The sequence below is a fragment of the Pipistrellus kuhlii genome, unplaced genomic scaffold, assembly GCF_014108245.1.
Source record: "Pipistrellus kuhlii isolate mPipKuh1 unplaced genomic scaffold, mPipKuh1.p scaffold_m20_p_55, whole genome shotgun sequence".
In the NCBI taxonomy this organism is placed as follows: domain Eukaryota; kingdom Metazoa; phylum Chordata; class Mammalia; order Chiroptera; family Vespertilionidae; genus Pipistrellus; species Pipistrellus kuhlii.
This window is the reverse complement of record NW_023425557.1, coordinates 1,423,058-1,436,177: the sequence shown is the minus strand read 5'-3', so window position 1 is coordinate 1,436,177 and position 13,120 is coordinate 1,423,058. Positions and strand designations below refer to the sequence as shown.

The 13,120-nt window shown below is 50.5% G+C and overlaps 1 protein-coding gene across 1 annotated transcript in view; it reads right to left on the bottom strand.

The window, feature by feature from the left end:
- Positions 1–2,817: 2,817 nt before the first annotated feature.
- NOVA2 (NOVA alternative splicing regulator 2) overlaps positions 2,818–13,120 on the bottom strand; it is a 29,105-nt gene continuing 18,802 nt past the window's right edge. Inside the window, exon 4 of the mRNA XM_036416447.2 lies at positions 2,818–4,254. Coding sequence (XP_036272340.2) covers positions 3,169–4,254 — 1,086 coding nt within the window. The 3' untranslated portion in view covers positions 2,818–3,168. The remainder of the gene's footprint in view (positions 4,255–13,120) is intronic.

The following is a 13,120-nucleotide window of genomic DNA, read 5'->3' as shown; positions in this document are numbered from 1 at the left end:
GCGAGAGAGGGAAACGCTGGGGGAGGGGGTGTGCGCTGGGAGTTGGGGGGCACATGGGAAGGAGGAGGGAGACAATTCAATGCAGCAGACATGTAGTAAGCACCAGATGGGTGCTGAGGAGCGGGGTGCAGGAAAGCCACTCGGCGTCTCTGAGAGCGGACTGGCCGACAGGCAGAGAGGGAAGGAAAGAGGCGATGGGTTGGTCAATGATTCTCGTTCCTGACTCCACGTCTGCGTCCCCTCTGAACAAACCGCGGCACAACAGAGCGAGGCCAGCTTGCAGAAGGGGCCTTCAGGAGATGCGGACAGGACGGGGGTCGGGGGGATGTCCCAGGGCGGCATGGAGGAAGGCGGGCGGCTCTCCGCGCTCCAGCAAGGCGAGTCAGCTAGCTCACTGAGCTAGTAAGCTACCTTCCAGATAACCCTGGGACTCGGGAGGGGGATTGTCACACAGATATCCCAAAGGACACACTTGCCAGGAGGCCCAGCCTCCAGAGACGTGACTGTGTGAAAGGATACTGGACCCCCAGAAACGGGCACAGAAAACAACGTCCGACAAGCAGAGGGCGGGCGGCTGAGGATGCAAACGATATGCAAATGAGCAACTTTCAAACCCCACCTCCCCGCGCCCAGACCTTACTTGACCTCTCCCTGGCTCCTCCCTCCTCCTGGGGGCCTGGGGACGGGAATTGTAGGAGCGGGGAGGGGGGAATATTCCAGTTAGATACTGCAATACCCACACGTGGGTGGATTACTGTGAAATACTGTAAGGTCTTTCTGACAGGAGGCGGGGAGCCATGGCCCCCGGGGCCAGCCCCACCTCCAATCTCAGGAGCACCCCCCTCCCCCCAATTGCAGAAGATATGTACAAAGTGACATCAAGGATTGTTTTGGCACTCAGATCTCCATCTGGCTTCAGTCTGGAGATTAGGGGTGGGCGGGGGCAGCAGCGACAGGAGGTAGGGGGTGGGGAGATGGGGGCCTGCCCTCCCTCCACCCTGGAGATGGAGAGGGCATAGTAACCCCAGTGCCCACGCTACAGCCTCCCCTCAGGGTGGGAAATTCAGTGCAAGGTACCTTGAAGGCTATTGCTTTCTAGGGGTTTTTCACATTTTGATTTGGGGGTGGCTCTCTAGCGAGGGGCAGCAATCACCCCGGCTTTAGGCTTTAGGGGGGGTGGGGAATTGTCTCTGGCTTTTCTTCCCTCCTTTTTTTTTTTTTTTTTGGCAGGAGGAGAGAGACGAGGAGGCCGGATTCCCCCAAAGCCGAGGAGAAGCGGAGGGTCTGGAAGACCTAGGAGGGGCAAATGGGGGAGAGGGTGGGCATGGGGCGCCCCTCCCCCAGAGATGCTGATGATGGCACCAGGGCCCTGGGGGCCCTGCTTTGGGTTGGAGGAAGCGGAGGTGGCCTCCGAGGGCATGGGGGGAGGCGGAGGGGGGTAGAAGTGGGTCTCAGCTATCCTAAGTCTACAGGGTTGTCAGGCCCTGAAACCTCAGCCTGCCAACAAGGCCTTCCGTCTGACCACAGCCGCCGAGCCCAGGGGGCCGCTCCCAAACCAACGCTCAGGGCCGCCTGGCTTGGCAGACGCCATCAGAACATTCTAGCTCCTCAGAGCCCGCAGCGAGAGCACCAAAACATTCTGACTCATCAGATACCACCGGAGTGCTCCCGCTCGCCGGAGACCACAAGCCAACCTAATCCATTAGGCCGCACGGAGCATTCTGGCCCAGGGCCCCAGCCACGGCTCACTGACCTTCACAGCGGGCCACGCCGGCCTGACCGAACCCCCGCACACTGGGCTCACCAGACTCCATGAGACAAAGCCACGCAGACACAGGCATGCACACACAAGGTGGGGGGTAGGGATGGGGGTCTCTGACAGTGGCTTTCACTAGCTCCCTGCCAGGTGAGTTCACAAACGGGGGTGTTTGCACGGAGGTGACCCCGACAGGGCTGGGTCTTTTCCCTTGGAGTCCGTCCGATCAGATCCAAGTCCCACCCCATTATTCTCCTCCCAGGAAGACCCCCAGGCCAAGACCCACCAACGAGGAGCAAGGGTGGGGAGAAGGAGGGTCCGTAACTAACTGGCCATGGCCCACTACAGGAAGTGCATGCTTCGTCCCAATGACATCACAGGAAGTGCCGTGGAAACACCACAGGAAATACATGCCCCCCCCGTGATGTCATTAAAGCAACCTTCAAGAGATGCCGTAGGAAGTACCTATCTTTCCTATCATCACAGGAAGTGACCTTTGGGGAACTACTTCCTATGACATCACAAAAAATTCCAGAAGTGCCCCCGAAAGTATTTGACTCAGTGGCGTCACCACGGGTTCCTATTACTTTAGGAAAAGCCACAGGAGATGCCACAGGCAGTTGCTCCAGCCTTTCACAGGGGTCTTGCCGAGAGCCGGCCTCATTCCCAGCAGCACAGCCCCCTGCCCGCCCCCCCAATACCATCTGACAACAAAGAGTTAAAAGCCCCGCCGAGGAGGGGTGACTGCAGAGGGGGGAGAGTAGCTGAGAACTTGGGGGGTTCCCGCTGCAAATGCCCCATTTCAGCTACCTCTCCTCCCACGACGGAGGTGGCTGATGTTTTGGGGGAGGCCCTTCTTGCTGGGTCACCCAGAGGCTCGCCCCCCCACCCCCCGCCCGTAGGGAAACAAAAACAGATAAAAGGGGAGAGAAAGAAAATCCTTAACCAGGGGGGGAAAAAAAAAAAAGGAGGGAAAGAAAGAGAAAATAACGCTTTGTTTTCTATTAAAATCAACAAAATGCAATATATACAGATATCACACAGACCTGGGCCCTGGGGGAGGAGAGTCAGGCCCAGCCAAGCGTAGGAAGGAAGGAAGGAAGGAAGGAAGGAAGGAAGGAAGGAAGGAAGGAAGGAAGGAAGGAAGGAAGGAAGGAAGGAAGGGGTCCGTTCAGGGCCAGGGAAGGAGCTTTGGGCTCCATCCCCAGCCATCTCTCAATCCTGCCTACGAACTACCAGAAGGAAGGGGGGTGCCGTCAGACCAACCCCAACCCCAGCCCCAATCCCAGGAGGAGCGGGACCACCCGGAGCTGAGGCCAAGAGTTGGGGAGGAGGAGGAGGAGGAGGAGGAGGAGGAGGAGGAGGAGGAGGAGGCGGCATCGGGAGGAGGGTGGGAGCACACACCACAGGCCTCATCCCACCTTCTGGGGGTTTGAGGCCCTCACTCCCTGCTCGTAGGTGACCCGCTGGCTGATGAGGTATTGAGCGGCTTGCGTGGCCGCGGGGCTGCCCGTGATGGTGACCCGCCGGTTCCGTGTGCCGGGCAGGAACTCGCCCTTCTTAGAGATCTGGATGCGGGCACCTGTCAGCTCCTGGTACTCCACCAACGTCTTGCCCCCCTTGCCCAGGATGGCTCCCACCAGGTTCTCAGGCACCGCGATCTCCACCAGCTCCTTGGCGCTCTCGGCCGCCAGCTTCTCTGCCGTCAGGAAGCCCCCGGCCGCCCCTGCGGCCGCGGCGGCGGCCACCAGGGGGCCACCCGCGGCGCCCGCCCCACCGCCCGCCCCGGCCCCAAGGTAGCCGTTGGCGGCCGCGGCCAACGCGAAGGACCCCAAGGCTCCGGGCGGCGGGGGCGGCGGCGGGGCGGCCCCTCCGGCCGGCCCGGCCCCGGCCTCCCCCGCGTAGGAGGCCAGGAGGTTGGCAGCGGCGGCCGCGGCGGGGTTGGCACCGGCGGCCACTGCGGCCAGGACCCCGGAGGCGGCGGCCGAGTTGAGGCCCAGGCCGAGGGAGTTGGTGTTGTAGCCGTAGCTGGCCAGCGTGTTAAGGGCGGTGCTGATGGCCAGCAGGTCCGTGCCCGAGAAGGCGGGCAGGGCGGCGGGGAAGGCGCCCACGCTGGCCAGCCCCGCGGGGCCCAGCAGGCCGGAGGCGGCGGCCGCGGCGGAGGCAGCGGCCGCGGCTGGCAGCACGTCGGCGGGGCTGGCGTACGGCGAGCCGGTGGGGTTGGAGTTGGCCACGGGGCCGGCCACGTTGGCGTAGCTGATGTTGAGGCAGCTGCTGCTCTGGGGGTCCTCCTGTACCTTCTGCACGATGGCGCTCACCGCCTTGTGCACCTGCTCGGGCTCGCCGCTGACCGTCACCACGCGCTCCTGCAGGTTGATGCCCTCCGGCTTCTGGGACAGCTGCACCCAGGCCCCCGACTGTTCCATCACGGCTTTCACGGTGGCGCCGCCCTTGCCGATGATCAGGCCCGCCGTGCTGTTGGGGACGATCAGCTTGGCCTGCGTGGGGCGAGCGGGAGGAGCGTTAGGGTGGTCACGGGAGCCGGAACGGGGAACAGGGATGTCATTCCCATCTCCGCGCTCAAGGTCCCGGATCAGGCCCCCTTGATAGGCACCGGTAGGTCCTACTGGTTGTTAAAAAAAAAAAAAAAAAAAAAGTCGGGACCGGTTTGGCTTAGTGGATAGAGCATCGGCCTGCGGACTGAAAGGTCCCGGGTGTGATTCCGGTCAAGGGCATGTACCTTGGTTGCGGGCACATCCCCAGTAGGGGGTATGCAGGAGGCAGCTGATCGATGATTCTCTCTCATTGATGTTTCTAGCTCTCTATTCCTCTCTCTTCCTCTCTGTAAAAAATCAATAAAATATATTAAAAAAAAATACTGGGCCTTGGCCAGTGTGGCTCAGTGGATAGAGCGCCGGCCTGTGGACCGCAGGGTGGAGGGTTTGATTGTTGGTCAGGGGCTTGTACTGGGTTGCAGGTTCCATCCCAGTTCCGGTAAGGGTGCGTGTGGGAGGCAACTAATCCATGTGCTCCTTCTCTCTTTCTCCTTCTCCTCCCTTCCACTCTCTCTGGAAGTCAGAGGAAATATGTCGGAATGTGTCCCTGTTAGTCAGTTAAAAAAAAGAGCTGGTGACCCAAGTCCCCTCGGCAGCCTCTCGGCCAGCCTGTCCCAGGCCCTAGGTCCGCTGGGCCCTCCTTCCCATCCAGCACCTGGAAAGGCTTCGTGGCTGACCCCGTGGGGGCCCCCAGGACTCCGCTCCAAGCCTGCCACGGTGCCCACGCCCTTCTCCATCACTCAGAGTCTCCTGAGCCCCAGCCGGTGTGGCTCAGTGGTTAGAGCGTCGGCCTGCGGACTGAAGAAGGGTCTCGGGTTTGATTCTGGTCAGGGCACATGTCCGGGTGTGGGCTTGATCCCCAGTAGGGGACGTGCAAGAGGCAGCCGATCCATGATTCTCTCTCATCACTGAGGTTTCAATCTCTCTCCCCTTCCCCCTTCCTCTCTGACATCAATAATAATAATAATAAAAAGTCTCCTGAGCCCCAGAAAAGGCATCATCAGTCTCACTTTACAGAGGGGCCACTTGAGGCCTAAGAGGGGAAGGGCCTGGTCCCAGGTCACCCAGATAGTGAAGGAGTGCACTGTGCCTCCCAGCCTAAGACATGGTCACCTGCTTAACCTCTTTGCTGTTGTTATGGGTCTCATGGTCCTTCCCTCCCCCCAATTCATATGTGCCAGTTCTCACCCTCACTACCTCAAGTGTATTTGGAGATAGGGCTTTAAAAAGGGGATTCACGCCAAAACCGGTTTGGCTCAGTGGATAGAGCGTCGGCCTGCAGACTGAAAGGTCCCGGGTTCGATTCTGGTCAAGGGCATGTATCTTGGTTGAGGGCACATCCCCAGTAGGGGGTGTGCAAGAGGCAGCTGATCAATGATTCTCTCTCATCGATGTTTCTAACTCTCTATCCCTCTCTCTTCCTCTCTGTAAAAGAATCAATTATATATATTAAAAAATAAAATATTTTAAAAAATAGATAAATAAAAAATAAAAATAAAAAGGGGATTCAGGCTAAGCAGGGTCCTGGGGGTACTGATCCAATATGACAGGCGTCCTGATAAGAGGAGGAGGTTAGGACACACACACACACAGAGGAAAGACCGTGCGAAGACCACGGAAAGAAGACAGCCAGCCACAGGCAGAGGAGAGAGGCCTCAACGGAAACCAGACACGCGGACACCTTGGACTTGGGCTCCTGGCCTCTGGGACTGGAAGAAAATGAATTTCTGTTGTTTAAGCCATGGGGTCTGTGGTGCTTTGCGACGGCAGCCCTAGCAATCTAACACAGGTGTCTTATCAGTAACATGAAGATGGCAGAACCGCACGCCTGAGGAGGCAGGGAGAGAACAGGCCACTTGGACATGGCGGTCTCTTCCCTCGGTGGCTAAGCAGCCCATCCATCCAATGGACCAATCTGAATGCCAGTGGGGCTATTTCACAACTCATGTCTCCTTTCCAACCCTTCCCACGCCCCCTCAGAACTCGCCCTTCTTAGGGGTGCCCCCTAACTGCATGCTTATCATGCTAGCACCCCCTAAGTGCATGCTAGCCCCTGAAGCTCTCTCTCACCTCTACCTCTCCTCTCTCTACCCCCAAGCCAGACCCTGGGGGTATTTGCGGGAGCAGTTTTAAAAAATATATATTTCTTTTCTTTTCTTTTCTTTTTAATTTTAAAAGATTTCAAGTCAGAAGGAGAACCCAGGTCTCCTCATCTTAAGTTCAGGTTTTTTTTAATATAATTAATTTATTTACTTTATTGATTATGGTCAAAAATATATTTCTTTATTGATTTCAGAGAGGAAGGAAAAAAGGGAAAGAGAGAGAACCATCAATGATGAGAGAGAATCATTGATCGTCTGCCTTCTGCACATCCACTACTGGGGATTGCACCCGCAACCCAGGTATGTGCCCTTGGCCGGAATCAAACCTGGGACCCTTCAGTCTGCAGGCTGACGCTCTATCCACTGAGCCAAGCCGCCAGGGCTGTGGGAGCAGTTTTGCTTGTTGCAATGACGAGGGGCAGATATGGGCACTCAGTGGGCAAGGCCATGGGTGTTTGTACCCACAACCTACGAGGCAGCTCCTCAAAAGGAATAGTCATCCCAGATCCTCGGTGACCTTTGAATCTCCCCCAGACAGTAATGCTGTGAAAAGTCTGTTTAGAATCTCTGAACAACACAATAGATACATGTAAAGGGCCAAGTATTGATTTATTTGTTGTTTTTTGCATGGTTTTAAGGTCTACTGAAATGTCCAGGAATGCAACGCTTCGTAAACGAAAAGAAGATTGTACTTTGTTTGGTTCTGAACGAGACCAAGCGTCTTTGATCCGTTTAGGAAACTGTGACATCAGCGGTAATGACACTTGTGTCATTTATGTTTCCAAAGCCACCCTCTGGGTCACTGCGTTGGTTGCTGTCTCACTCAGGTGGTGTTAGGTGTGAGCAGCTTCCTTTCATCATCTTCTCTGCTGTGGTCCTGGCTGAGCATCTACAGATTAAAATTAATCCGATTTTATGACAAATCACCTTACTTTCATTCTTTTTTAAAAAAGTTTTTTAAAAATTGATTTCAGAGAGGAAGGGAGAGGGAGAGAGAGAGAGAGAGAGATGGAAACATCAATGATGAGAATCATTCATTGGCTGCCTCCTGCATGCCCCCTACTGGGGATGGAGCCCACAACCTGGGCATGTGCCCTTGACTGGAATCGAACCCCAGACCCATTTGTCCGCAGGCAGACACTCTATCCACTGAGCCAAGCCGGCTTAGGGTTTTCATTTCTTCTTTAGTTAGAAAGTCTAATGGGAAAAGAAAACGTTCACCCGTACAACAGACTATTACTTGACAATCAATTTCAAGGAACAAAGTACTGATATATGCCACAACCTGGATGAAACCAGAACACATGCTACGTGAACGAAGCCAGGCACAAAAGACCATATAGTGTATGATTCTATTTATGTGAATGTTCAGAAAAGGCAAATCTATAGGAAAGAAAGTAGATTAGTGGTGGCTTAGAGCTGGTGGGCGGGGTGTGAGCTGCAGATTAAGGGGTGACAGCTAAGGGGATCAAGATTTCTTTTTGAGGAAATGAAATGTTCTCAAATCGGTCATGGTGATGGATGCACAACTCCATATCATAAAACCACTGAACTGTGCTTTACTGTAAAAACCTTACAGCCCGACCAGTGTGATTCAGTGGTTGAGATCACAGTTCAATTACCCGGGTTGTGGGCTCTATCCCCCGTTGGGGGCGCACAGGAGGTGGCCATCAGTGATTCTCTCTCATTATTGTTTCTATCCCTCTCTCTCCCTTTCTCTCTGGAATCAATAAAAATATATTTTTAAAAATCTTATAGATCTAGCCATGGCCTGGTAGTTCAGTTGGTTGGAGTGTCGTCCGGATACATCAAGGTTACCCACATACAAGAACCAATCAACAAACGCATAAATAAGTGGAACAACAAATCGATGTTTCTCTCTCTTTCCCTTCCTGTCTAAAAAAGTCAATAAAAATACTAAAAAATTTACATATCTAGTTATGTTTCACATACGCATTTTCTACATAATTTCAGAGAGTAAGTGGGCATAGGAAGTATTTGTAGGAGAAAGAGGTTATTGGGTCTGACAAAGCTGAGAACTGCTCACTACTCCACTGGCTCTATTCCCTGTTGATCTATCTCTCTGACTTCACCTCTTCCTTCCCTCCCCCTTGCTGACTCCACCGCAGACACATCAGACTTCCTGCTGTTCCTCTAACTTGCCAAGCTCAGTCCAGACTCAGGGCCTCTGCACCTGCTGTTCCCTCATCTGGAGCTCTTTCCCTGGGTTGTGGGAAAAGAGGCTCACCTCTCTCCTCATTCAGGTCTTTGCACAAATGCACCTCCTCAGAGAGGCCTTCCCTGACCAACCAATTATCAAAACCGGTTTATTCGCCTATTTTATGCCCCAGCATGGACATGTCAGGACACAGATTCAGCTGTTAACCTCACAGCTTCAGTATGACGTAGAATGGACACCCCAAACTTCAAGTCCAAATTGGAACTTCTCATCTTTCTCCTCAAATGTGTTTCTGCCATCATGTTCCTCATTCCTGTTCATGGAGAATGCATCCTTCCATTACTCAGACCCAAGACTAGGTGCCCTCTATTTCCCTCATACTCAACATCCAATCAGCAATGCCGCTAGTTCTACCTTCAAAACTACCTTAGGATTCCAGATCAAAAGGGACTAATCAGGCCCATCTAAGTTTTCTAAGATTAACTTGACATTCTGATTTATCATCTGTGGAGCATCCAAGTTTTTAAAGGTTGGCAACCTTTTGAAAATGTCTAAGGATCACTGTGTAGTAGCCAGGCCACCAGTTTGTAGTCTGTGTACACACATCACTGAAAAGCTGCCTTAGACTCTGGAGACACCTACTCAGGTTCAAATCTTGGTTCCATCACTGATGCTGAGCAAGGGATTTAATCTCTTTGAGACTCAGTGTTCTCATCTGTAAAATGGGGATATTCAGACCTCTTCTGTAGGATTATTGTGAGGCCCTACTGAGATCATTATAAAATGACGAACTTGAAATTCAAGCATGGTCACAATTAGCCAGAACTTAGTATGGCTGCCCTTCAGGTAACTCACAGAGCCTGCCACTGCAAGAATACACCTGGCTATCTCCCCTTAGTCATGTTTCTGCTTGGCCCCTGTGGGCATGTCATCATACATTCATTCAAACAAGCAACATTTGTTGAGCACATACTTCCCTGTTTCCCCGAAAATAAGACAGCGTCTTATATTAATTTTTTCTCCCAAAGTTGCGCTAGGTAGGTCTTATTTTCAGGGGATGTCTTATCTTTCCATGTGCTAGGTCTTATTTTTGGAGGATGTCTTATTTTCGGGGAAACACGGGTATGTGTCAAGCTAAGGTGCCATGTGAGTGTGCAGTTAGTATGCGCCCATAGTAGGTACCAAAAAAAAAAAAATGATTGTTGTCATTGTTACCTCCTAGACAGACTTGAATTTAAATCTCACATGTGTTTCAGCCACTTTGGAAAACAGTCTGGCAATTTTTTCAAAAGGTTAAACAGATTTTATCCTATGACCCAGCAATTTCATCTCTAGGTATATACCCAAGAGAACTGAAAACATATGTTCACACTCATGTTCACTAACAGCATTATTTATAGTAGCTAAAAAGTAGGACCAATCCAAATTTCTGTCAATTGATGAATAGAAAAAATGTGGTATGTTCAGTCCCAGCCAGGTGGCTCCATTAGTTGAAGCGTGGATCCTCTACACCAAAAGGTTGTGGTTTCAATTCTCGTCAGGGCACATACCTAGATTGTGGGTTCCATCCCTGGTTGGGGAGTGTACAGGAGGCAACAGATCAATGTTTCTCTCTCCCTCTCTCTCTCTCAAATCAATAGACATATCATCAGGGGAGGATTCAAAAATGTGATATATTCATACAATGAAATATGATTTGGCCATAACAAGAAATGAAGTTTTGATATGTGTTACAACAAGCATGTCAAACTCCGCATGCGGACCAGCCAATATAATGGTAAATAAGAAATGTTTTAATAAAATTTTCGTAACTTAATTTTTACAATATCCTTTTATACATAATTACCAATAACTAACTACAATGTTTGCTAATGACTAATTACTATAATCGTATTGCATTCATTTCCCTTATCTGTCTTATGTGCAGCCGCACCATTTCTCTCACTAATACTAGCAGTGAATATTTTAGCAGCCGATTATCACGTCATTAGTCTTGGACTGACTTGTTTGGTGTGTGCATCAGGAAACATTTTGCTTTTGGAGAACAAGAAAAATAGGTAGGTCTATTTGTGTTACGCTTATTAATTTGTGTGGTTATTCAGTGTCTGGTAAATTAATGTTCAAGAAAAAATATTAATTTTTATTAAAATGTTCTATTATTTTATGTTAACATGACTCATTTATTTCAGCCCTTTGTATTCAACATGTCTCTAATGAAATAGACCTACATTTCTATGAAAATTGAAGCTTTTGTGTTTTTGCGGCCCACATAAACTTAAACCTTGTTTATTTGGCCCGAGTTAGCCTTTGAGTTTGAAATGCTTGTGCTACAATATGGATGAATCTTGAAAATAGAAGCTAGGCACAAAACCCCACATAAATATAATTTAATTTATATAAAATATCCAGAGCTGGCAAATCTCTAGACACCAAAATAATCAGTGTTGGGAAGGGGCTGGGAGGGGGGTTAGGGGGGATGGAGGGTGACTGTTAATGGTTATAGAGCTCTCTGAGGTGGTGAAGTTTTTTTTTGGAATTAGGTAGTGGTGATCAATGCACACTTTTGTGAATATACTAAACCCACTGAATTATATACTTAAAAACGGTGAACTTTACTGTATGTGAATTATATCTCAGTACAACTGTTATTTAAAAAAAAAAGTCATTAGAAAATAAGAAGCCTGACAAGTGAAAGGGATAGAACAAAGAGAGTACAAAACCAGATCTGACAGCAAAGAGGTGCCTCCTGTGTGACAAAGCATTTCAGAGCAATGGGGGAAGGATGAAATAATTTCTCCCCAACACTGATCGCCAAGAAAAGGTGAAAGCAAATGGCTTCACCTCCCTGTGCTTCCGTTTCCTCATCTCCCACTCTGACATGGTCACAGCTACGCACAGTGACTGGGGATGTTCAACGACTAAAGCGCCCGCCTGGTGCCCAGCTTACAGGAAGCCTCAGAAAACAGTGGCTGCCTTCACACTAACCCCAGAACGGAGAGCCACTGCATCTTAGAGGGAGTCCCAGGGACAGCTCCATGGAACCCCGGAGTCTCAGGATGTTAGAACCGTAGAATCTTAGAATAATAGATGCGTAGAATTCTGGAATCATAGAGCCACTGAATTGTAGGCATTTGAGAGCCAGAAGGTCCTCAGAGACCATCTGTCCCATGATTTGCAAGTCTGGAGATTTTAAACTAACAGTAATGACCATGGTAGCAGCAGCAGCTTACCATGTGCCACACACTTTTCTAAACTCTCATACAGTAACTTACTTAATCCTGGCAGTAACCCAACAAGGGATGTACTATTATTATCACTTTCTACGGAGTGGAAAATAAAGGCACAGAGAGGGTCAGTAACCTACTCAAGGTTACAGGTTCAGATAGTGAACAATAGAGCTAGGATCTGATCCCAGGCCAGAGTCCACATTCAGATTCCAAGGCCTTAGCCCCAGAAATTCTGGGTCAAGGTGGGGACCCTGGAGTACATATTGTAAGCTCCCTAGATAATTCAGATTCTAGCCAGGGCTGAGCATCACCGGTTTAGCAAACTGGTGGCACACTGTTGTTCCTTAGGCCATAACCAGCCTGTAGCCACAAAGTGTTTTGTTAAAAAAAAATATTTTTATTGACTTTAGAGAGAAAGGAAGAGGGGGAGGGAGATAGAAACATCAATGATGAGAGAGAATCATTGATTGGCTGCCTCCTGCACGCCCCCTACTGGGGATTGAGCCAAGCAACCAGGCATGTGCCCTTGACTGGAATAAAATTGGGAGCCTTCAGTCCACAGGCCAGCGCTCTGTCCACTGAGCCAAACCAGCTAGGGCGCCACACAGTATTTAAAATCGAAGCTGTTCTTTAAAAATCAGCCGATTTCAAGGATTTCTGGCTTCTTTTGAAAAATGTGGAAGATGTGGCAACCCTATGTCCATATCCCCAAAGGGCAAGCATCAAGTGTAGCTGAGCAGCAGCTGCCCCCTTAACGGGTGGGATTATATCTCTGCCATGAAGCCTTGGTCCTCAATCCTTCACGTTCCCTTTCTGAGTCCTGGAGGCATTTCAGTATATAATCCCTGGTTTGGTCAGCTTCCACACTGTAACGAAAGGGAAACTGAGGCTTATAGAAAGGAAGAAGACTCAGAGTAATACAGCAAGTCCAGGGAAAAAGGGAACGGCCTGACCTGTCTCCTGGCTAAAAAAAAATCCCGTAATAACATTTTTTTTTTGAGAACTTTCTATGCATTAAGCCAGTGGTCGGCAAACTCGTCAACAGAGCCACATATCAACAGTACAACGATTGAAATTTCTTTTGAGAGCCACATTTTTAAAACTTAAAACTTCTTCTAATGCCACTTCTTCAACATAGACTCGCCCAGGCCGTGGCATTTTGTGGAAGAGCCACACTCAAGGGCCTGAAGAGCCACAGATTGGCGATCTCGGCATTAGGCATACACGCTGATTTCCCACACCGGTGAACACAAACTACCACCTTAAGCAGGGGCCATAATAAAGCCCATTTTATAGATGAT